Raw genomic sequence first — 25,870 nt, 5'->3', positions numbered from 1 at the left:
CTTTCTCTACACTCATTCCCTGAGTGCCATCCATCCATCTTGAGCACTGAATGAGGCAGGGTATCGAGGAAAAATAGTATGTAATCATTTAAAGACCTTATTAGAAGGCATATGCGCAAGGATATTTTCAGTACTTGACTTCACAACCGTAACACTCTTTCAATGTAGTTTTTATATAATTTCTGACATTTTAAAAAAGCAAACAACAAACAACAAATTCTATCAAATGAAACCATTACTGACTACTTCATGTGTTATCAAGAGTGTTAGAACTTTTAAATCCACACTACAAACCTCTCCCACTTTAGCTAACAGAGTAAATGATAAATGTATGAACCATCTACTATATGTGGATGAGACGTGCATTTTGCCAGTGGGTTTTGGAGATTTTTTGCTGACAGCTGAGGACTTCCGAGTCAAGAATCCTGGATTCAGTTCCAGGTTCTGGTGGGGAGTGTGCTCTAACCATTGCATACCCCTTTGAGTGTCTTGTGGAGAAAACAGGCACCTTTGTAATTTTGTCCTCTTTTCTCTCTCACTATTTGTCTGCTGTTTTTAAGGCAGTATTCTGAACAATACATAGCAAAAGACTACAGACCTGTCAATCAGCATGTATTCATATTCCTAGAATATCAGGGTTGGAAGGGACCTCAGGAGGTCATCTAGTTCAACCCTTGCTCAAAGCAGGACCAATCCCCAATGTAGAGCAGCAAAGAGGAGTAGCTGGTCCAAGGAAACAGGCATGTGTAATTCCATGGACAAGTTAGTGATAGAAAGGTGAGGGATTTGTCATTTGAGTAAAAATCTACAGAATCATAATTTCAATGGTGTTATCTTCTGCAGCATGGCAGCGGAGACTTGCTGCCCACAACCCCCTAGCTCCCAGCTCCAGGTCCTCCAGTTGCTGGAAATCTTATCGGAAATAGGTTATTTGGCATCATTCTAAAGCCATTTCTCCCATGAACATAATGGTACCAAACTTGACAAACCTAGAACAATTATGTGTTCTATATTCAAGAAAATATTTAAAAATCAACTTAGAAGGGGGAAGAGTTGCAGCTGAAAGTGTCTGTGTAGCAGAGGTAGCAGTTTAGCTGAAGTTGTCACAGGAACTGAGTGATAAGCCCGGTTTCTCAGGCTGTTCACCACGTTAAAAACAGCTGGCTCATTGGTTGGAACTGCTGCAAGTAAGAGCTAGGGGGCTCTGCTACCAGCTTTTCCCCTCTGCCTGGGTAATCCTCACAATTTATCAGGAGATGGGCAAAGGGGGCAAGCAGGTGCTTGAGAGCTATTAGGTGTGGAACTTCCTGCCCAGCTCCTTCAGCTCCATACAGAGTACCAGTGTAGAATATCAGGGTTGGAAGGGACCTCAGGAGGTCATCTAGTCCAACCCCCTGCTCAAAGCAGGACCAATCCGCAGACAGATTTTTGCCCCTGATCCCTAAGTGACCCCTTCAAGGATTGAACTCACAACCCTGGATTTAGCAGGCCAGTGCTCAAACCACTGAGCTGAAGAGAGAGATGCTGCTGTGACCTAATCATCCATCAGTCATGCCAACCATAATACATTTCATGGCTGAAGGTGAATCATTCAAGCTCGTAGAATCATAGAAGATTAGGATTGGAAGACACCTCAAAGCAGCGTTTATCTTGGGAGCTTCTTGTTAAAATTGTTTCAGATTTTCTGCAGACACATCTATCAATTGTAAGACCTAGTTTGCCTTTTGTGAATTTCAGAGAGGGTGCAAATTCAGCTTTAAACAGAAACTTAGCCTCTGTCTTAACTGTGAAAGAGCTAATGGGCACTCTGTAATATTTTATGTGCATTTAGCTGTCTTGTAATGCAATTTAGCAGCTGGAAATAAAACTAGCTACCTCTTTACAGATTTCCAGTGGTGGTTAGACCACAGTTGGGGTGCTCTACCCTAAATCCACCTATGCAAAAAGCGCTCAATTGTCTGTGATTTTTAATAGTATTTAAATAATCAATCTCTTATAAGTTTTTATAGAGACAGTGTTATAAAGTCTGTTTTAGAAGTAAATGGTAGAGTTTCTATTTGTGGCAGTGAATAGAGGATGAGTCAGAATACGGATGGCATGCTTGTGCTTGACTAAAATATACTGTGTGGTCTGTTCGTTTGGGGGACCGTGTGCTGATCGTATGTGTGCTGAGCCTAGTGGCCTGCTGGGCAAGGCTGACAGCTTCTTAATGAGGCTTTGATCCCTAAGCCCTTTAGCGCCTGTCAACCCTTAATCAGAGGGTGGAGCTACTCATGAAGACCAAGGCTTTAAAAAGCCCGCGCCTAAGGAACCAGGAGAGCTAGCAAACAGGAGCAGCTAACGGGCGTTTTGTGAGGGAGTTGTGAGATGGGGCTAAATACACTTAACATTGTTTAAACCAGGGTGGATTTGATTTAAATGAAATTGATTTAAATCATGATTTAAATCACTAGTCAGGAAGACTTGATTTAATCATGGATTTCTACGTAAAAGTGCATTCTTGTTGATTGTTATAACCTTAATACATATTCTTCACAACTAAGAGATAGATGTAGGTTTCATTTTTAGAAGGTACACACTATACATTTTTTAAGTGATTTATTTTGAAAACTTTTCAGATTAGTTTTACAGCTATATCAGAAAATGAATGATTGGTTATTTCATTTACTAAAGGTAATTGAAGCAGATATTTATGAAGTCATTGGGAGGTAAACAGGTTAATCATTAATTTTTGGAGGATTTTCTTGCCATGTTATATTAGGAGGAGAACATCACCAGACAGACATTTAAATTGTTTTATTTAACTAAAACAACAACATTATGTATTCTGGATTTTTTTCTTCAACAGCAAACACATACTATTTTAACAAAACAAGCATATGAATTTTTGTATTTAGTTAAACATTGAAGTTTTTTAAAATCAGGTTTGTTTTTGTTAAAATTGTTTTTAACTAAAATAGTTAAATGAAATATTTAGGAAAAAACCAACAAAAATTAAATAGACTGTGTCAGCCAGGTCAACATGAGAAACTTAAAATATTGGCTTGTGCAGCTAACTCAGTCGTCTTTACCTTCATTTTCCTGTTTGTTCATAATCTGGAAAAGAAAAACAAGCTTTCCTGCTTTTTCAGGTCCCAAACGATTTCTCAATTTGGAATGAAGGACGAAAATATTCTTTCTACACCAGCAGAATAAGCTACTGCTGTTAAAAGTGAGATTATCACTTCAAGAGTCTCTGAATCCAAGTGCTTAAGTGACTTCCACCAGTTCACTGGTGTGACTTTCTTTAAAACATGATCATATAATTAAAGACTGTGCCATAATGCATATGCACAAGGGAACCAAATTAATTCTGGAATATTATCATTTTTGAGTGCTTGGCTTTGCAACCATGATGTATGTGACACTCTATACCTTGGGAGAGCTCCCTGTAACCCCCATATGCCTCATCTATATATAATTGTGATATTACATATAAAGGATGCCATGTGAGGTATCATAGAATATCAGGGTTGGAAGGGACCTCAGCAGGTCATCTAGTCTAGCCCCCTGCTCAAAGCAGGACCAATCCCCAACTAAATCATCCCAGCCAGGGCTTTGTCAAGCCTGACCTTAAAAACCTCTAAGGAAGGAGATTCCACCACCTCCCTAGGTAATCACTCACTTGCACAAGGCCACACCAGGGGAATTGCTCAACCTTGGGATGCCCACCAGACATGCCTGGACTTCTCTTCTCCAAGCACATGGACTAAGGGTATAAAACAGAACACAATGGCCCCATGCTTTACCTTTTCTCCTCCCCCTACCTATGCTGCAAGCAACAAGGACGCTCAGAAGACTGAAGACTCCAACAGAGGAGACTGGTCCAGGTTTAAGAGACAAACCAGTATACTAAGGACTGTAAGATCCAGTGGGGTGAGAACATTGCTTGATCTAAATACTGTCTAGTGTGATAAGGGTTAAGGTTCAGACTGCATGCTTATATTTTTTTTTCTTTTTCTTTTGGTAACCACTCTGACTTTTTGCTTATCACTTGTAATCACTTAAAATCTGTATTTTGTAATCAATAAATTTGTTTTACTGTTTATCTTTACCAGTGAGTTTGCCTGAAGTGCTTGGTAAATCTGCTCAGGTTTACAAATGCTGGTGTATGTCCACTTTCCATTGATGAAATGGTGAACCAATTAATAAACTTGCATTACTCAAGAAAGGGTCTTGAACAATGCAAGACGGTATAATTCTGAGGTACAAGGCTGGGAGCTGGTGGGATTTGGCTGGTGCCTTTCTCTGTGTGATTTTACGAGTGGCTCTGGGAGCATTCATGCAATCTAGCTGGGTGTGGGGCTCCACATGCTGTTGTGCCGAGTGATAACAGAGTCTGGAGGGGTTTGCTGCTTGTCACTAGCAAAGCATTGTGAGAGACAGCCCAGGCTAGAGAGTTAAGGGGGCACAGTGGTCCCATAGTCCCAGGCTGCACCCCGGGAATCCCGTCACAATGTACTTTTAATGTAACTGTGTGTGTGTGTAATGTGTCATATAATGACAAAATATATTTTTAATTTTTCAAATGATTGACCCTTTTTGTCTCAAACTTTATTTAACGAAAAAAATAGTTAAGAATTCACCCTTACGCATGGAATATTTTTTTTTTTTTAACTAACATTCTTTAAGTTTCGGAATGGTGGCCATGTTAGTTTGTATCAGCAAAAACAACACCACCACCTTGTTGTTTATTCTTTTTAAGTGTTTCTTAAAATAGTAAACTTTTTCCCATCAGTCTAGATTACATATTAAAATAACAAAATTGTTTGGGTTTTGCAGATTGCCTTCATGACCTTGACTTTGTTCCCCATCCGACTCTTTTTTGCTGCTTTTATGATGTTACTGGCCTGGCCTTTTGCATTCATTGCTTCAATGGGATCTGCTGAGAGAGAACTGGAAAAGCCCCTCTCCTGGTGGCGAAAGTGAGTCACTGCATTCATTGATTTGGTAAAGCATATGCTGAGGTACAATAAATAGATAAGTTATATAATGGTTATCAGCGTCAAGGAGAGAAGTCCTGGAATAACCTGACAGTACTAGGCAGTTTTCCTTTTAATATGGGAAAGGCAGATCTGTGGCAAGTGTAAAATCTATCACTTACACATTTTTCCCTAATGAGAAGTTAAAAATATGTGAATTGACTGAATACATATATGCATTATCAGTTGGCCCTTAGATTGCAGAGACAGAGGGGGATTTAAGTCAGTTTTGTGAAGCACAATTTGTTCAGTTTCGTTTTAATATTTTTTAACTTGCATTATTTCCATAAATATCTATTTCTCCTTACTGCAAAGAAGGTTTTCTGGAAAGATTAGCAAACCACCAACAGTTATGTAATTTTTAACTTGACTCTCTGCTAAAGTCAAGATGACACTTTATAGAAAACATTCTTAATAATCTTAAAGGTCTATACCCAGTGATGGTTTTCTTAGTGGTCAAAACCAAAATCAGTTAGTGTTCATTGCTTCAAAATTGGGGACTTCTGTGTAAGAAAGATGCCTTTAATACTCAGGAATTAAATAAAATATAACTGAACTAGATGCTGTTGGTTTGAAAATGGCTTACACATGTTCAGAAAATGAGAACAAAATAACTTTATTAAATGTTTCTGGTTCAAAAAAACAGAACAGGTTTGGAAGGATTAGATTTTTATTGATACATGTCAGCAGACATCAATTTCACCATATACACACAAATCAATAAAAACATTTCCATTGATGATCAAAATTTGCATGTAAGCAAAGTAAGAAAAGGCTCGATACAAATGGAATAGCAAATGAATAGTAAAAACAGATATCATTTATTGTTTTAAGGATATTTACTTTGTATATCTTGATGTGATATTGAAAATTTGTGTTTTAACTGTTTAAAGCTTTAATTTCTTGAATATACACAACACGTTTAAAAACAATTTTTGTAACACTTTTACATTACTGAAGTAGTGTAACATTATATCTAAATTATTTACAGAGTAGTGGACTTTTTGCTGAAAGCAATCATGAGAACAATGTGGCTTGCTGGAGGATTCCATTGGATAAATGTAAAGGGCAGACAGGCTTTACCAGCAGAAGCAGCAATATTAACTCTGGCTCCACATTCCTCATACTTCGATGCCATTCCTGTGACCATGACTATGGCTTCCATTGTGATGAAGGCAGAAAGCAAAGATATTCCTGTATGGGGAAGTAAGTTCAGTTAGTCAAAATTTTATTTTCCAAGTAAGATTAAAAATAAAGTCCTAGAAATGTCATGACTGCATATTAAATTTGGCAGATCGGGGATGGACCGTAAGCAAAGAAACAAAGTTAAGTTACAACAAGTGAAGAAGTGAAATTTTACAGGGCTGTTTTGATTATTAAATGAGTTAACTGAAAAGTATGACATGGTTGTTCCAAAACCTGTAGGGAGCAAAACCAAATAATTCCACAGAATCCAGAGGTAAGTCATGAATTCGAGTTTCTCAGAACACAACATCCTGAGGGCAGAGTGTGAACTGTAAGAGTAGAGAGAGAGACAACTAATTAAAGTTCTGATATGTAGGGACACTGTAGAACAAGTCCACCCAGAATTCCTTTCCTGATTTTTCCACTTGAGGAAGCTGGTCTCGTGAAAGGAAGAGACCTAGATGGAATGGAGGGACACATTTCTTCTGATTGAGATAGAGAAGGCTGATCGTCCCTCCTGCACCAAGGAGGTGGTTCTAGGCAATGAGGTTACAGTTTGAGACAGAGGCAAACTGGAGTGGTTTCTGGTTGGTCATTAGAAACATATGTGGTTCTGAGATACGACTTGTTTAGCTATCTTCCAAATAGCTAAACAAACCTCTAGTAAGTGTGGGAAGAAGCCTGTGGTTGTGGTACATATTGATGACATAAGGAGGTGTAGGAGAGAGGGTGTGGAAGCTGAATTCAGATTGTTAGGAAGATTTAGGGTCAAAGGTCAATGGAAGCATTTCAGAGAAAGCTACTAGTTTCATGCATGGGTCAGCTAGACAGAGCTCAGCATCTCAATGTACGGATATAAAGACCCATAGAAAGAGAATGGGTTTAAATTAGACACTGGATGGGGAACACTTTGGTGTAGAGAAAGCCTAGACAAATGGGATGAATTCCACTTAAATCAAGAGGAACCAGATTATTGACACACATGAATAATAGTTTTGGGGATTTGTTTAAACTAGAAGTTGGAGCAGAACTGACAAGTGTTGAACAATCAAGTCTGATGAAGACATCTGTTAGAGAAGTCAGTGATATGGATAAAAGAAGAACAGGAGTACTTGTGGCACCTTAGAGACTAACAAATTTATTAGAGCATAAGCTTTCGTGGACTACAGCCCACTTCTTCGGATGCATATAGAATGGAACATATAATGAGGAGATATATATACACACATACAGAGAGCATAAACAGGTGGGAGTTGTCTTACCAACTCTGAGAGGCCAATTAATTAAGAGGAAAAGAAAAAAAAAAAAAAAAAAAACTTTTGAAGTGATAATCAAGCTAGCCGAGTACAGACAGTGTGATAAGAAGTGTGAGAGTACTTACAAGGGGAGATAGTCAACGTTTGTAATGGCTCAGCCATTCCCAGTCCTTATTCAAACCGGAGTTGATTGTGTCTAGTTTGCATATCAATTCTAGCTCTGCAGTCTCTCTTTGGAGTCTGTTTTTGAAGTTTTTCTGTTGTAATATAGCCACCCGCAGGTCTGTCACTGAATGACCAGACAGGTTAAAGTGTTCTCCCACTGGTTTTTGAGTATTTTGATTCCTGATGTCAGATTTGTGTCCATTAATTCTTTTGCGTAGAGACTGTCCGGTTTGGCCAATGTACATGGCAGAGGGGCATTGCTGGCACATGATGGCATAGATCACATTGGTAGATGTGCAGGTGAACGAGCCCCTGATGGTATGGCTGATGTGATTAGGTCCTATGATGATGTCACTTGAATAGATATGTGGACAGAGTTGGCATCGGGGTTTGTTACAAGGATAGGTTCCTGGGTTAGTGGTTTTGTTCAGTGATGTGTGGTTGCTGGTGAGTATTTGCTTTAGGTTGGGGGGTTGTCTGTAAGCGAGGACAGGTCTGTCTCCCAAGATCTGTGAGAGTAAAGGATCATCTTTCAGGATAGGTTGTAGATCTCTGATGATGCGCTGGAGAGGTTTTAGTTGGGGGCTGAAGGTGACAGCTAGTGGTGTTCTGTTATTTTCTTTGTTGGGCCTGTCTTGTAGGAGGTGACTTCTGGGTACTCGTCTGGCTCTGTCAATCAGTGATATGGATGTATCTCTGTATCAAGTAAAGGATAGGCCAGAACTACAACAGAACAGGAAACGTCAAGGTCACAGAGCTAAATTCTGTTAAATCAAGTCAGAATACTAAAGAGTTTTGTAGAAGTAGACACATGGTTAAAACAAAAATCTACAAATTTCTCAATACAAATGAATGAAGCCTAAAAGCAAAAATAGTTTGTCTGAAAGTGGAAGAGGACCTTGCTATAATAGTGATTACTGAAATGTGGCGGAATGACAAAAATCGGTGGGATATAATATCTGCCTAAATTCCACAAAGAAAGGCTAGATTGTGTTGAAGGTGAGAGAGTAACTCTATCTAAAAGATTACGTAGTGAGAGAAGCTCTAAGGAGAGGTGATCATGAAGTTGAATCTGTAGGGATACAGAGATTGCAGATAAAATTCAAATTTGATAGATACAAAGTAATGCACACTGAATAATTCAAATCATTTCCTCTATAAACCTCACTGGGTTCTCAATTAACTGTATTGACTTAAGGAAAAGACTTGGAGCGAAATCCTGCCCCTGTTGAAGTAAAAAGCTAAATTCCCATTGACTTCCCTAGGGCCAGGATTTAATCCCTGAGGATTATTATAGACAGGTCCACGAACACCTCTGCTCAATGTCCAGCAGCCGTCAAAAATCAGTAATGCTAGAATGTATAAGAAATTGGATGGAAAAATATGGAAAGCATTATACCATCATGTAAATCAATGGTACATTCTTATCTGGAATACTGCATTCAGTTCTTGTCACCAGCATCTTCACAACAACAGATTTGGAGGGTGTTTGGACATGGGCAATAAGACTGATTAGAAACATGGAAAAGAGAGAAAAGATTGGAACTGTTCACTTTAGAGAGGAGATGAACAGGTGGAGCATAATAGTGAATAGTAAAAAAGGAGTTTGATCAGTAACATAGTCACCTTTTATGTAATGACAGATTAAGGAACATTCAGTAAAATTGAAAGGTAGTAAATTCAAAACCGGTAAAAAGAAATACAACATGTACTCTGGTTGTTAAAGGGACCAAGAGCTTAACAGGATTCAAAAAAGGATTAGACATTTATATGAATAACAAGAATGGCCAATGTTATAATAGCAAGTATTTAAAAAATAAATAAGAGCTTTGAATGGGATGTAAATCCTCAAATTTCAGGGAATAAACCTACTTCTAACCTTTGGGTTTGAGGAGGAAACTTGCCCTGTAGGGCTGCTTCTTCTGAAGGATACTGGAGTAAATGGAGCTACTGGTCTGATTCAGAATGGAAATTCCTGTGTTCCTATCTATTGTCTTACTTTGGATATGCTTTATATTGGAGTTATGTTGTTTATGATCCACCAAAACTGGGTCCCATATATTTTTTGGATTGCAGAGTTGATTCTCAGAGATATATATTTTTTAAATAATCTAGTACATTCACTTGAAACTAATGAATATGTTGAAAGGCTTAATTATGTGTATTTTATCAGTGCTGTGACCTAGAAATAATTTAGTCTGAAATTTGTTTTTGGATTCTTAAGGCTTTGTAGTATGTGATTTTTAGCAGTAGTTTTATTGCAAACAAATTTCTAGCTTTTACAGTTTTGTTGATACTTCATAACTCTGCAGAACAGTGGCTGCATTGACATAAGCTTGGGTATCAGTTCTCCACTGTGTTTGATTGTATATTGAAGAGGTTTTCCTAGTGCCACTACATGTGCTTGGCTAACCATCACCAGAGAGGATGTACTATCAAGTGTTCTCTCACAAGGAGAAGGATGTCTCTGGTTAAAATGTCTATCATAACAGGTTTATTTCTAACTTTAGACACCAATTTACCTCGGCAAGAGTAAATTGAACTAGCATTAGCTCAGGACACAATATTTTGAGCAAATCCACTGTCATTGTAGGCAGTAACTATGCACTTAATATCAGAAGATCAGCCTTTATTGTGATTACCTTGTCTTTGCTTTTCATTTCTTTTCCGGCTGCATAGAGGGAGGAAAATGTCAGAGCCCTTGTCCTTTTCAGTAGGTCACGGAATTTGGTATGGGCACCTCCTTCCTTTGGTGTCATGAGCCTTTCCTGAACAAAAATATTAAGGGCATGTCTACACTACGAAATTAGGTCGATTTTATAGAAGTCGATCTTTAGCAGCCGATTTTATATAGTTGATCGTGCATGTCCCCACTAAGTGCATTAGGTCGGCAGAGTGCATCCTCAATACTGTGACTAGCATTGACTCACGGAGTGGTGCACTGTGGGTAGCTATCCCACAGTCCCCGCTACCCATTGGAATTCTGGGTTAACCCCCCAATGCCTGATGGAGCAAAAACATTGTTGCGGGGGGTTTTGGGTACACGTCGTCAATCTTCGCTCCTCCCTCCCTCCTTGAAAGCAATGGCAAACAATCATTTCGTGCCTTTTTCCCTGGGTTATCTGTGCAGATGCCATAGCATGGCAAGCATGGAGCCCGGTCAGCTGTACACTGCTTTTGTGCGCATTGCAAACACCTCACGCATTATCCTGCAGTATGTGCAGAGCCTAGCTAGGAGCCACCAGTACGAGGAAGATTGTGAGGAGGACATGGACACGGACGTTCCTGAAAGCACGGGATGTGGCAATTGGGATATCATGGCAGCATTGGGGCATGTTAATACAGTGGAATGCCAATTCTGGGCCCGGCAAACAAGCGCAGACTGGTGGGACCGCATAATGTTGCAGGTATGGAATGATTCCCACTGTCTGCGAAACTTTCGCATGTGTAAGGCTACTTTCATGGAACTTTGTGAGTTGCTTTCCCCTGCCCTGAAGCACAGTAATACCAAGATGTGAGACCTGCCCTGACAGTTGAGAAGCAAGTGGCGATAGCTCTGTGGAAGCTTGCAATGCCTGACTGCTACTGGTCAGTCGGGAATCAATTTGGAAAGGGCAAATCTACTGTGGGGGCTGCTGTGATCCAAGTAGCCAGGGCAATCAATACTCTTCTGCTAAGAAGTGTAGTGAGTCTGGGAAATGTTCAGGGCATAGTGGATGGCTTTGCTGCAATGGGGTTCCCTAACTGTGGTGAGGCAATAGACAGAACGCATATCCCTATCTTGGCACCGGACCACCTTGCCAAAGAGTGCATAAACCGCAAAGGGTACTTCTCAATGATGTTGCAAGCACTAGTGGATCATAAGGGCCATTTCATCAACATGGGATGGTCAGGAAAGGTGCATGATGCTCGCATCTTTCGGAACTCTGGGCTGTTCAGGAAAGCTGCAAGAAGGGACTTTCTTCCCAGACCGGAAAATTACCGTTGGGGATGTTGAAATGCCAATAGTTATCCTTGGGGACCCAGCCTACCTCTTGCTCCCATGGCTCATGAAGCCGTACACAGGCAGCCTGGACAGCAGTAAGGAGCAGTTCAACTATAACCTGAGCAAGTGCAGAATGGTGGTAGAATGTGCCTTTGGGTGTTTAAAACGGCGCTGGCATAGTTTGCTGAGTAGGTTAGACTTCAGTGAAAGCCATATTCCCATTGTTATTGCTGCTTGCTGTGTGTTTCATAATATCTGTGAGAGTAAAGAGAAGACGTTTATGGCGGGGTGAGAGGTTGAGGCAGATCGTCTGGCGGCCAATTTTGAACAGCCAGACACCAGGGCAATTAGAAGAGCACTCTGAGGCGCATTACGCATCAGAGAGGCTTTGAAAAACAGTTTCATGACTGACCAGTCTATGGTGTGACAGTTGTGTGTGTTTGCCCTTGATACAAAGCCGCCCCCTTTGGTGAACGTACTTCCCTGTAAGCCAGTCCCCATCCCCCCCCTTTGACCACAGGTGGCATGGGAAATAAAGTCCCTATTGTTCTGAATCAATTCATTCTTTATTTATTAAAAAAAAACTTGAGATCACTGGCAACGCTAACTAGTAAAAAGAAGCCCTGGTGTACAAAGGGTATGATAATGGGGTGGGGTTGGGGAGGAGGGAAGGACAAGGCCACATTGCTTATTGTAGCCACACTACAAATCAAAGCTGTTTGAATGACAGCTTTCTGTTGCTTGGGTCATCCCCTGGAGTTGAGTGGCAGGGTGCGCGGAGCCTCTCCCTCCCTTTTCCCCCCCCCAGCGTTCTTGGGCATCTAGGTGACGAGGATATGGAACTTGGTGAGGAGGGCAGGTGGTTACACAATGGCTGCAGCGGGGGTCTGTAGTCTAGTTGCCTTTCCTGCAGCTCCACCAGATGCCTCATCATGTCCGTTTGCTCTCCCTTTAGCCCCAGCATCTCCTCCTGCGTGTTACGATCATGCTCACTGTATGCTTTCCTGGCCTCTGCCACCGAATGCCTCCATGCATTCAGCTGTGCCCTATCAGTGCGGGAGGACTGCATGAGCTCTGAAAACGTGTCATTGCGAGTGCGTTTTTTTCGCCTTCTAATCTGCGATAATCTCAGGGACAGAGCTGATGCAGGGAGCATAGAAACATGGCGATCGGGGGAGGTCCCAGATGACTGGAAAAAGGCTAATGTAGTGCCCATCTTTAAAAAAGGGAAGAAGGAGGATCCGGGGAACTACAGGCCAGTCAGCCTCACCTCAGTCCCTGGAAAAATCATGGAGCAGGTCCTCAAGGAATCAATTATGAAACATTTAGAGGAGAGGAAAGTGATCAGGAACAGTCAGCATGGATTCACGAAGGGGAAGTCGTGCCTGACTAACCTAATTGCCTTCTATGATGAGATAACTGGCTCTGTGGATGAGGGGAAAGCAGTGGATGTGTTATTTCTTGACTTTAGCAAAGCTTTTGATACTGTCCCCCACAGTATTCTTGCCGCCAAGTTAAAGAAGTATGGGCTGGATGAATGGACTGTAAGGTGGATAGAAAGCTGGCTAGATCGTCGGGCTCAACGGGTAGTGATCAATGGCTCCATGTCTAGTTGGCAGCCGGTTTCAAGTGGAGTGCCCCAAGGGTCGGTCCTGGGGCCGGTTTTGTTTAATATCTTTATTAATGATCTGGAGGATGGTGTGGACTGCACTCTCAGCAAGTTTGCAGATGACACTAAACTAGGAGGCGTGGTAGATACACTAGAGGGTAGGGATCGGATACAGAGGGACCTAGACAAATTAGAGGATTGGGCAGAAAAAAACCTGATGAGGTTCAACAAGGACAAGTGCAGAGTCCTGCACTTAGGACGGAAGAATCCCATGCACTGCTACAGACTAGGGACCGAATGGCTAGGTAGCAGTTCTGCTGAAAAGGACCTAGGGGTCACAGTGGACGAGAAGCTGGATATGAGTCAACAGTGTGCTCTTGTTGCCAAGAAGGCTAACGGCATTTTGGGCTGTATAAGTAGGGGCATTGCCAGCAGATCGAGGAACGTGATCGTTCCCCTTTATTCGACATTGGTGAGGCCTCATCTGGAATACTGTGTCCAGTTTTGGTCCCCACACTACAAGAAGGATGTGGAAAAATTGGAAAGAGTCCAGCGGAGGGCAACAAAAATGATTAGGGGTCTGGAGCACATGACTTATGAGGAGAGGCTGAGAGAACTGGGATTGTTTAGTCTCCAGAAGAGAAGAATGAGGGGGGATTTGATAGCAGCCTTCAACTACCTGAAGGGGGGTTCCAAAGAGGATGGAGCTCGGCTGTTCTCAGTGGTGGCAGATGACAGAACAAGGAGCAATGGTCTCAAGCTGCAGTGGGGGAGGTCCAGGTTGGATATCAGGAAAAACTATTTCACTAGGAGGGTGGTGAAACACTGGAATGCGTTACCTAGGGAGGTGGTGGAGTCTCCTTCCTTGGAGGTTTTTAAGGCCCGGCTTGACAAAGCCCTGGCTGGGATGATTTAGCTGGGAATTGGTCCTGCTTTGAGCAGGGGGTTGGACTAGATGACCTCTTGAGGTCCCTTCCAACTCTGATATTCTATGATTCTATGATTCTATGATTTGCAGGGGGAAAAAGGGTGAGTAGACATTACAGAAGATATATTTCTGAGAACAAAAGGGGGACTCTTTCACAGTGAATCAAGCAATTCACAGCAGACAGAACCTGTGTTTTAGGTACAAGGTCGCATTTTGCTTTTTATATTGAGCGTCTGCTGGTATGGTGACACGTCACACATGGCTGGGCCACACAATTTGGTTTGCAGGCAGCCATGGTAAGCAAAAGGGCACGTGAGGTTGGCTTCTTCAGTGTTCATAACATGTGGAAATGTTTTCAAACTGCAGCGCCCTCCTTTCCCATAGCAACCAATGCCGGTTGTGTTGGCCGTTTAAAAGGAGGGGCTGCGTTTAAAAGGAGGGGCTGCAGTTGTCATTTAAAAAGAGCGGCTGCGGTTTTGGGGTGGATGTGCAAAACACCCCTCCCTCCCAGCGTGGCTATTTTCCGGGATGATCTCTTTTAGCAAAGCGCAAACAGCCCAGCATGCCCAGGGTCTAATGTGTCGGGGATCACTAAACAGAGGGGATTACTGTTCCCTTACTAAACTTCCCCTATTTCAACCAGGTGACCATGAATGATATCACTCCCCTGAGGCTGACACAAAAAATAACAACTGAATGTTGTATGAATGCGACCCAGGACCATTCGCTGCCATGCTTTGTGCTGCAATGATTCCAGACCACTTACTACTGGCATGGCATGGTAAAGTGTCCTACTGTGGAGGATGAAATAAGGCAGCCCTCCCCAGAAACCTTCTGCAAAGGCTTCTGCAAAGAGTACCTCCTGGAGCGCTTCATGGAGATGTCCCTGGAGGATTCCTGCTCCATCCTCAGACATGTAAACAGACTTTTCCATTAGCTGTACTGGCCGCAAATGCATCCCAATTGTAGTGTCATATTGAGGGATACTTCAGGTACAAGATTGCATCCCTCTTTAGAATACCTGATGAATAACTGATGAAAATAAATATAATTAATAACTACCGCATGAAGATTGAATACATAATAAATATTTGCTAGTATGTATCTTATGCCATGCCATGGCATAAGTATCCAAATCAATACTCCTCATTTACACTGTAAGCAAAAGCTGGTTAGGTTAGATTACTGTTTCCGCTAATGATTAGCTAATAATAATTTATATTTTTGAAAGAGGAGAACTTATGGAAATAACTATATCATACTGTGTTGTGTATGATTCTTTGTGTAATCCCTATCAGTGCATTTAACTCCTTCCTGTATCAAAAATACCTGAAAAGTAGTTTGTTTACTTAGTCGTAAATGTCATTTTTACTACAAAATTCAAGTGCATATCATCACGTGACTAGAAGAAGTAGAGAGTATGATCTTCAGCAGATATCATTCCCTGCATCTTCTGATAATACAGTATTCCAAAATGGGAATGTATTCCATATTTAGTATCTTTTACTTTCTGTTTATTTTTTTAAGTTACAAATGATAACCATTTTTCTTTTTTGTTTTACTTATCTTAAAGTTCAAAATTCAGTTTGGTAAACATCATTTTCAGATTCAGCCCTTGGTTTTAGGATTAGTTATTTATTTAGTTAAAATTCTTCTTTAGTTCTCCCCTCCCCCAAATTCAGCCGTTGGCAACTAAATACTTCCTCTCCACCATCTGGGGCTACTTACGCCTTTGGTGCTGAGGCAAAATCTCTAGACTCTGAGTCCTGTCTATCCTTCTGTGATGTTTTTGTGCCCCTGAATGATGAGCACATCAAGTGCTTTCCTTGTTGATAAAAACCATATCCCAGATCAGTGCTCCATCTGCCAGTCCTCAGAAAGGACACACATCCAGGGATATTAACCTCCAACTTTTCCTGTTAGAGCATTCAATGGGAGCAGCAGATTCTACAATGAGAGAGATGCAAACAGAAGAGGGACTGTGCCCCTGTGAGCTGGGACTCTGATCACCTTGAGCCACTGCTACCAGTGATGTGGATGTGGCTCGAGCATCTGCTGTCTTTCCGGACACCTCTAAGCCCAGCGCTGGCCCCCAGTACTGCCTTGAGCGTTTCTAGCTAGGGCAAAAAGGAGCACAGCTCCAAAACTGACTCCAGGCATCAGTCTCCCTCTCTGACATAGATTGAAAAAAAGAATTGGTCACCAGGTCCATGACTCTTCTAAAGTCACACCTTCCAAATCAGAACCAGCTTGGCTCTTCAGTCACTCCTGAGACCCCCTTACTGAGCATGCCCATAATTATGTTGCCACCAACCATGTCAAGGGAAGCTGTCCCACCATTAACCATATCCAGGGAAGCTCTCCTGCTTCAGTACTGATTTCCTCTGTGCCAGTCTTGGTATTGCAACCATTGATACCAATCATAGTGGTACCAACCACATTTTCAATATCAGTGGGTTCTTCTGAGTAGGCAACAAGAATCCTAAATCTAGCACCAATTATGATACCAAAACTCACAATACCAATACCTATAGTACTCTTACTCCTATGGGCATTTTAGGGCCCCCTCATCCTAGAGCACCAGTAACACCGGGGAAATCTGACTCCACTTTGACATCTACTCCATCACCTCTTTCTCCCCCTCACCCCATTAGGGAGCCATCATCTGAACCCATCCCTTGTTCATCCTCACAGGACCAAGACTGAGATCTCATTCTCTGGCTAGACTCCCGAGCACAACTAAGCCATCTGATCCAACGTGGGTGACAGGAATAGAGGCCCAAGAGGATGAAGGAGAGGGAAGTGTTGCCTACCAAGAGGAAGATGTCCCTTCTAATCCACCTGCAATTCCCTCACTATCGCTTCCTCCATTCTGGAGGATACTGGAACTCCAACTATCCTTTCCCCTCCAGATGACTTGAAATTCTTCCAAGATCACCTGAGCCATAGTGCTGACACTCTGGATATACAACTCAAAGTTGTCTAAGACAGTTGATGACATTTTTTGATCACCTTCATTCTTCTGCAGCTGCCAGACTAGCTATGCCAATTAATGGTGGGTTTGAGCCTGTCAAGGCAAACCCATCCTGTATATCTCCCACAACTAAGGCCATGTGTATACTGCTGCAATTGATGCTCTCTCCCATCAACTCCGGTACTCCAGCTGCCCGAGAAGTGTCTCCTGTTGACACAGCACGGTGTAGACACCTCGGCTAGTTGACCTAAGCTACGTTGACTTCAGTTACATTATTCACGTAACTGAAGTAGTGTAACTTAGGTTGACTTACCGCAGTAATGTAGACAAGACCTAAAATCAGCATTACCAGCCCTTCCCCCACCCCACTCACCCAAGAGGCTTCAAATATTTCTACATGAACTAAGTCCTGTGCTGTTAGGTCTTTGCAATACATAAGAGATCTAAACAGCTGGCAGGTCTGAAAATGTCATTGTAGGACAAGGACCCCAAAAGGCTGGAATTCTTTGGCTGAAAGGTCTGTTCTTCCACCAGTCTCCAAATGCACATAGTAAATTATCAGATGCTTCTAGTGAAATGTGACTACCTCCAGTGGGATAAAGTGTCTCAGTTTCTGGACAAGCTGTGAGGCGAAAGAAGAGGTGGAGGCCAATTTATCAGGACAACTTTGCTTCTATCACGTCTGCCTGTGCTATGCCTACCTCAATTTCCGTGCACAAGTTACCATGATCTCAATACTCTGGCATTTCTAAAGAAGTCTAGATAATAGAAGACCTGACCTTTAAGGGACTGCAGCTATTCCACAGCAAGACAGATAAGGCTGTCCATATTCTGACTCCAGAGCTACTCTATCTTTGGGCCTCTATATCTTATCTCTAAAACAAAGACATACAAGTGTCAAATGCTCTTCAGACAGCTTGCTTCTCTTACCAACAACAGAAGACATTTGGCCTTCTTGAAAAGGCCTCATTGTTCAAGAAGTTCAGCCTCCATTGGTACTATCCACATGGCATCATCATCCAGGCATCAGGTTTGATGTACCAATTCTTGTGGATCCATATACTTTCCTCCCCTCCTTTTGAAAATAGCCTTGCCTTTCTTTTGGCAGCATGGGCTGGAATCACCATAGACTGGGTCCTGGAGATAATTGACAAAGACTATTCTGTGTGATTCCATCTCTACATACTCCCCCACCCACTTTCTAATTCCTTTTCAGGGATCCTACTCATGAGACATCATTAAGAAAAGCAGACTCCCTATTGCAATGTAAGCAGTAGGAGAGTTGTCGCAGGATGTTTTATTTCCCTTATTTTCTCATCTTGAAAAGTTCTATGCCCCATTCTAAATCTGAGAAGACAAAACAGATTCATCCACCTCAAGTTCAGAATGCTGACCCGAGTCTCAATTATTCCCTCCGAGGACCCCCAAAATTGGTTTGTGACACTTGACCTTGAGGACACCTATTTTTACCTGGCAATTCATGCAGCATACAGAAAATACTTGCATTCAGTAGTAGAGAAACAACCATTACCTGTATACATTTCTACCCTTTGGTCTGTCCACAGCACTAAAGGGGTTCGCCAAACAAATGACACTAATGGTTGCTCACTTACGACATTAAAGGCATTGACATATCCCTCCTGACTATTAGCTAATGTGACACTCTGTCTCAAAGTAGTACCCTGGAACCCCCATATTCACCATTGTGATATGACTATATGTTTTATGCAAAGTTTGCTTTGAGATATCATTTTGTAAGTCTTGATCTGTTGAACAATAATATCCTGTTGGATTTTATGCACTATTGTACGCAAAGTTATGAAGTATTTCTATATGTGTTACTGTTTTTCTATATGTTGTGAGGTTGGGAATATCCACAACCAGCCTTTCAATTGCAACAAAGGAGGGCTCAGATAGTGTTAATGGCCCATCAATAAAACAATCCAGTATCCCAGAGGCTCCTTGGAGAAGGCACACACACAATGGAGACTGCTTGACTAATGGGGACTCACTGACCCACATGTCACAGCAAGGATCTTTCTAGCAGCTGGAAGAAGGTATAAAAAGAGATACAGTGATATCACCACTTAGCCTCTCTACCTCCCTTCTCTACCCCCGAAATCCCATCTCAATACCTGGAAGAATGTCTGGAGGAAAAAGACTTTGAACTGGGGAGGAATGGTCCCAGCCTGGAAAGGGAGTCCAGTCTGTGTATTGAGGAACAATAACCTGCTTGTACCATCTGTTAGGGTGAGATATTGCTTGATTTAAATCTTGCTTAGTGTGCTAAAGTTAGAATTAAACTGTGAATTTAATTTTGTTTCTTAGGTAACCAACTTTGATCTCTATGCCTGCTACTTATAATCACGTAATCTATCTTTTTGTAGTTAATAAATCTGTTTTACAGTTTACCTAAAATTGTGTTTTGGTGGAAGTGTTTGGGAAATCTCATCTCAGATTACAAAGGCTGGTGCATGTCCACTTTCCTATGAAGAAGAGGCAAACTAAGGGTATGTCTTCACTACCAGCCGGATGGGTGGGCAGCGATCAATCCAGTGGAGATTGATTTATCGTGTCTAGTCTAGTCATGATAAATCGGTCCCCGAGCGCTCTCCCGTCGACTCCAATGCTGCAAGAGACACAGGCAGAGTCGATGGGGGAGCGGCAACAGTCGACTCACTGTAGTGAAGACACCACGGTAAGTCAATCTAAGTACTTCGACTTCAGCTATGTTATTCACGTAGCTGAAGTTGCGTAACTTAGATCGATTTCCCCCCACAGTGGAGACCAGGCCTAAGTAATCAACTTACATTGGTCTGGCTTCTGACCAGCACACAACAGTACAGTTTGGGGGTGCAAGGCTGGGGAGTTGTGGGGGAGGGAAATTGGCTTGAGGCTCTCTATTGATGGTTCATGAGTGGCTGCAAGATCATTCACGTAACACAGTTGGGTGTGTCCCTGCATGTGGATGTCTGTGTAAGTGCAGTGCCTGTTAGGCTTGTAGCTTGACATCAGCATCACCGTGTGAGAGGCAGCCCAGGTTGGTGGAACAGAGGGCATAGTGGTCCCACAGTCCAGGTTGCACCCCGGGGACCCATCACAGAGGTGAGATGACCAGTTCTTTATGCACAGTCCTGACCTGATCCCCCTTGGACTCAAGTCAATTAAAGTTAACTCCAGCGCATATCCTAAAGTTTACAGGGGTAGTCATGGACTGAAAATAAGCAAAAAATTACATCCCTTTGTAAAAGTCTTCAACTACAGCTTCATCTCTAGTCTCCAAAAACAACATTGGGAACTTGCCTCAGATTTCTGGGGCATAAGAACATAAGAATGACTCTGCTGGGTCAGACTAATGGTCCATCTTGCCCAGTATCCTGTCTTCTGACTGGCCAGTGCGGATGCTTCCAAGGGAATGAACAGCACAGGGCCATTATCAAGTGATCCATACCCTATCATTCATTCCCAGGTCATTGATGGACCTATCCTCCATGAATTTATCTAATCCTTTTTTTTTAAACCCAGTTATAGTTTTGACCTTCACAGCATCTCCTAGCAACAAGTTCCCCAAATTAATTGTGCATTGTGTGAAGAAGCACTTCCTTATGTTTGTTTTAAACTTGCTGCCTATTAATATAATATAACCAGGGGACCCCTGGTTCTTGTGTTGTTTAAACGGGTAAAATAATACTTCCTTTTTCACTTTCTCCATACCATTCATGGTTTTATAGACCTCTCCTACCTTAGTAATCTCTTTTCTAAGATGAACAGTCCCACTCTTTTTAATCTCTCCTTTTATGGAAAACGTTCCATACCCCAGTCATTTTTGTTGCCCTTCTTTGTTGTTCTGTCCAATTCAGATACATCTTTTTTTGAGATGGAGCAACCAGAATCACAGTACAGTAGAACCTCAGAGTTACGAACAGACCAGTCAACCGCACACCTCATTTGGAACCAGAAGTGTGTAATCAGGAAGCAGCAGAGACCGAAAAAAAAAAGGCAAATACAGTATAGTATTGTGTTAAATGTAAGCTATTAAAAAATAAAGGGAAAGCGGCATTTTTTTCTGATCGTAAAGTTTCAAAGCTGTGTTAAGTTAATGTTCAGTTGTAAACTTTTGAAAGAACAACTGTAACGTTTTGTTCAGAGTTATGAACACTTCAGAGTTACAAACAACCTCCATTCCCTAGGTGTTCGTAACTCAGGTTCTACCCAATTCAAGGTGTGGGCGTACTTTTGATTTATATAATGGCATTATATTTTCTATCTTATTATTCATCCCTTTCCTAAGGGTTCCTAACATTCTGTTAGCTTTTGCGACTGCAGCTGCACATGGAGCACATGTTTTCAGAGAACTATTTATGATAACTACAAGATCTTTCTTGAGTGGTAAGAGCTAATTTAGACCCCATCATTTTGTATGTGTAATTGGGATTATTGTTTCCAATGTGCATTACTTTGCATTTATCAGCATTGAATTTCAACTGCCCTTTTGTTGCCCACTTATCCAGTTTAGTGAGATCTCTTTGTAAGACGTCCGTCAGCTTTGGACTTAACTGTCTTGAGTAATTTTGTATCCTCTGCAAATTTTGCCACCTCACTGTTTACCTCCTTTTCCAGATCACTTATGGATATGTTGAACAGCACAGGTCCCAGTACAGAGCCTTGGGAGACCCCACTGTTTACCTCTATTCTGAAAACTGAACATTTATTCCTATTCTTTGTTTCCCATCTTTTAACCAGTTACTGATCCATGAAATCACCTTCCTTTTTATCCCATGACTGCTTCGCTTGCTTAAGAGCCTTTGGTCTGGGACCTTGTCAATGGCTTTCTGGAAGTCCAAGTACACTATATAAACTGGATCACCCTTGTCCACATGCTTATTGACTCCCTCAAAGAAAAAAACAACTGCAAGGATTAAGCATTAAGAATAGCTTTGTTGAAGTCCAGCTTAAAGGGTACAAGCAAAAGAAAAAAAAAAAACACCTGGGGTTAGCACAGAGGAATCCACAAGCCATAAAGAAATAAACCTAATCGCGTCTTCCTAGATATTTCTTGATCTACTTACATATCTGGGGTTTTAAGTGAGTAGTTTCTAGGTATGATACTGAAGATTTTTCATGCCTGGCCCAAAGCTTCTTACGGCATAACTGCAGCCCTCTCTGCCTCTTCCCGGAGAACAACCACAGACGGACAAAAGGGGAGTCGTTTTTCAATTTTAAAAAGTTTTAGCCTTCCCATTGGCTCTTTTGGCCAGGTGTCCACTCACTTCCTTTTACCTGTGCATAGCAGTGAAACTTTTTTCTTAACACTTTACAGGTAGAGCAATTAGAGAACAGCCACTAAGAGCAGTTTTATAGCTGCTGGCTGGCTGGCTGACTATAAAAGGGAGCTGCTCCCCCCCTTCATTTATCACAGATGTGCTATGCTTTTCCTTTCTACCAAAAGACACAAGATCCGATTAAGTACAGACTGGTGGCTATATTGCAGGAAAAGATATGTTTTCTGGAAGTGCAAGTTTGAACTTGGACAACCAGTTTCAGAAATGCTTGCCACAGACTTCACAAGAGGAAGTCATAAGAGCAGAAGGTGATCACTGATTTTCCAGTCCATTTGTAACTAAGGAGGATATTAGCATCTATTAAGGCAAAATATTCTTAAATCAGCAGGCTTGAATATCTTACACCCAACAGCTCTAAAAGAGCTGGCTGAGGAGATTTTTGGCCTGCTGATAATTTTTAATAAATCATGTAATACCAGGGAAATTCCAGAAGACTGGAAGACAGTTAATGTACCAATATTCAAAAAGGCAAGTTAGGTCAGTTAGCTTGACATCAGTTCTGGGCAAATTAATAGAAAAACTGATGTGGAATTCAATTAATAAAGAATTAAAGGATAGGACTATAGTTAAAGCCAGTCAATACGGTTTTATGGAAAATAAGTCTAGTTAAACAAACCTGATTTAATTTTTTTAGGAGATGACAAGTTTGGTTGATGTAAAAGACTTAAATTTTTGAAAGGCATTTGACTAAATACCACATGGCATTCTGATTAATATTAGCACTGTACAGTATCAGTAAAGCATATGTTAAGTGGATAAAGAAATGAGTAGCTCACAGATCTCAAAGTAGCTGTCAATGAGGAATCATTGTTGAATGCAGATGTTTCTAGTGAGATTTCACAGGGATCAATATTAGGGCCAATGGTATTCAACATTTTCATTATGATTTCGAAATAAAATCACTGCTGATAAAATTTGTGGATGACCAACAGATTGGCAGAATGGTAAATAATGGTGAGACCGGGACAGTCATGCAAAGCAATCTGGATCGCTTAATAACCTCAGGCCACCCAAATAAAATTTTTTACTACAAAGTTACATATTTGGGAACAAGGAATTGGGGCCAGAGCTACAGAATGGGGAAATGTATCCTGGAAAGCAGTGACTATGAAAAGGATTTAGGGGTCATAGTGGACATGTAACTCAACACTTTCCCAGTGTGATTCTGTGGCAAAAATGTCTAATGCAAGCCTTGTATGTATAAACGGGAGTAGTGAGTAGGAGTAGAGAGATGATTTTTTTTACTTCTGTATATGGTGTGGTTAGACCAATTGTGGAATACTGCATACAGTTCTGGTGTCCAATGTTTTAACACCCTTTTAAAAACATGAAGAGGGTGCAGAAAAGAACCCCAAAGTCATTTGAGGGCTGCAGAACAATGCCCTACAGCAGGGGTGCCCAACCTATGGCCTGCAAGCCATACATGGCCCACCAGAGCATTTTCATAAGACCCGCAGCCTGCTTCAACACAATGTATTAACAGCCACTTCATTAGCATTTTGTTGTCATGTTTACATCATTTTAATTTACATAACTGTGTAAATAGACAATACTGTACATAGAAACAACCTACCTAAGTACATACAAAGCAGGTTGAACTTAAAATATAAATCAATACAGGTGACTTTAAATCTTATTAAAATACGTAGAATCTGTTTGGTCCACACAAGGTTGTGCTTAGGTTTATGTGGTGGTCCTGTGTAATAAGGTTGGGCACCACTGCACAGGAAGAGACTTTGGGAGCTCAATCACTTTAGCTTATCAAAAAGATTAGAAGGTGACTTAATTATCATGTATAAATTCCTTCACAGGAGAAAATACTGGCTTACTAAACGTCTTTTTAATCTAGCCCAGAAAATAAAATAGATGTGTTGCCTATGGGGAGAAATGCTTCAGCAGCATGTCTTAATGGAGACTTGTAAAGTAGCAACTTGAAGTTCCAAACACCTTTACCAAGCCAGGTTTGGGATGTGTCTTGTGAATTACTGCACAACAGAAGAAATCCTGCTTTCCAGTAGGATTGTGAGGGGGATCTCAATGAGGGAGATGCTCACAGAGGTTCTCCTCCCAGGAGGAAATGTTCTGGCCCATGGGTGGACAAACATAACTACTTTGCCGTCCCAAAAAAGTAAGTGTGCATTAAATGATACAGTCAAATTCATATTTTAGAATCACATTCACATAAAGTCTCCTGTTACAAATAAGGTCTTGTTATTACAAGTCTATTACAAGTGCATTTAAAAAATCTAATTTACTTTTCATTATTCATTTTACTCTTTGCATTTCTCTCAGGTTAGGTAATGAAAATGGTTCAAGGATTTGCTTTAATTTTACATTGAAATATTATAATATAAGCCAGTCAAAAAGAGTCATTATTTGCTTGTAACAAGGACTCCTGTTCAAAGGATGGCCATGATATAACATTAATTTATTTAGCTTAAGAAAGAAAAGATTTAAAGGTGACCTAATTACAGTCTGTAAGTACCTACATAGGGAACAAATATTTAATAATGGGCTCTTCAGTCTAGCAGTGAAAGGTATAATGTGATCCACTTGCTAGAAATTGAAGCTACACAAATTCAGACTGTAAATAAGGCATAAAAAATTAATTAACTATTGGAACAATTTACTAAGGTCATGGTGGATTCTCCTTCACTGACAATTTTTAAGTCAGATTGGATGTTTTCTCTCAAAGCTATGCTCTAGGAATTATTTTGGGGAAGTTCTGTGGCCCTTTATACAGGAGGTCAGACTAGATGATCACAGTGGTCCCTTCTGTCTTTGAATATTTCATAGATTCATTGATTTTTAAAGCAGTTCTATGAAAAATTCGTGTTTTTTTTGTTTGTTTTGTTTTGTTTTCAGCTTTAATAAAATACATACGACCAGTATTTGTGTCTCGGTCAGACCAGGATTCTCGCAGAAAAACTGTTGAGGAGATAAAGAGACGGGCTCAATCTGATGGCAAATGGCCACAGGTATAGTATAACCTCTTTTATGTGATATTTGACATTTGGTGGCTTTGAGAAGCAAAATTTAGTCTTTTTTTTCCCTTTTTTTCTCCATAGAGGACACATTAGACCTACATGCTTTTTTTCCATGAATGCAAGATTTAAAATGTTTCTTTGCACAACATATTGCTAGCATGATCTTTAAGTTATATTGTAACCATTTTTACTCCTTGGAGAAAATTTCCATTGGACCAAAAATGTTAGTAGCATCTGAAGCCTTTAAATTTAATCAGCAGCTGAGGTTCTTGCACTTGAATTTTATAATTGTTATAATATGGTACGCTTTTCGGGGGAGGGAGGAAATAGAAAAGGAGGGACGGTTATGACTACTGTATTTCAGCCCTAAACTTTCCAGAAGTATGTGCATTTTTATTTTAAAATTTGAAGCATATTA

The 25,870-nt window shown here is 41.1% G+C and overlaps 1 protein-coding gene across 2 annotated transcripts in view; it reads left to right on the top strand.

The window, feature by feature from the left end:
- Window positions 1–25,870, top strand: part of LPCAT1 (lysophosphatidylcholine acyltransferase 1) — a 162,673-nt gene that overhangs the window by 18,454 nt on the left and 118,349 nt on the right. For both annotated transcript variants that reach the window (XM_054018344.1, XM_054018345.1), the window contains exons 2-4: window positions 4,822–4,964; window positions 6,013–6,227; window positions 25,331–25,443. In XM_054018344.1, coding sequence (XP_053874319.1) covers window positions 4,822–4,964; window positions 6,013–6,227; window positions 25,331–25,443 — 471 coding nt within the window. The remainder of the gene's footprint in view (window positions 1–4,821; window positions 4,965–6,012; window positions 6,228–25,330; window positions 25,444–25,870) is intronic.

The sequence above is a fragment of the Malaclemys terrapin genome, chromosome 2 (assembly GCF_027887155.1).
Source record: "Malaclemys terrapin pileata isolate rMalTer1 chromosome 2, rMalTer1.hap1, whole genome shotgun sequence".
NCBI classification, from domain to species: Eukaryota; Metazoa; Chordata; order Testudines; family Emydidae; genus Malaclemys; species Malaclemys terrapin.
Note: the sequence above shows the minus strand (reverse complement) of the source record. Positions and strands in the feature narration are given on the sequence as shown.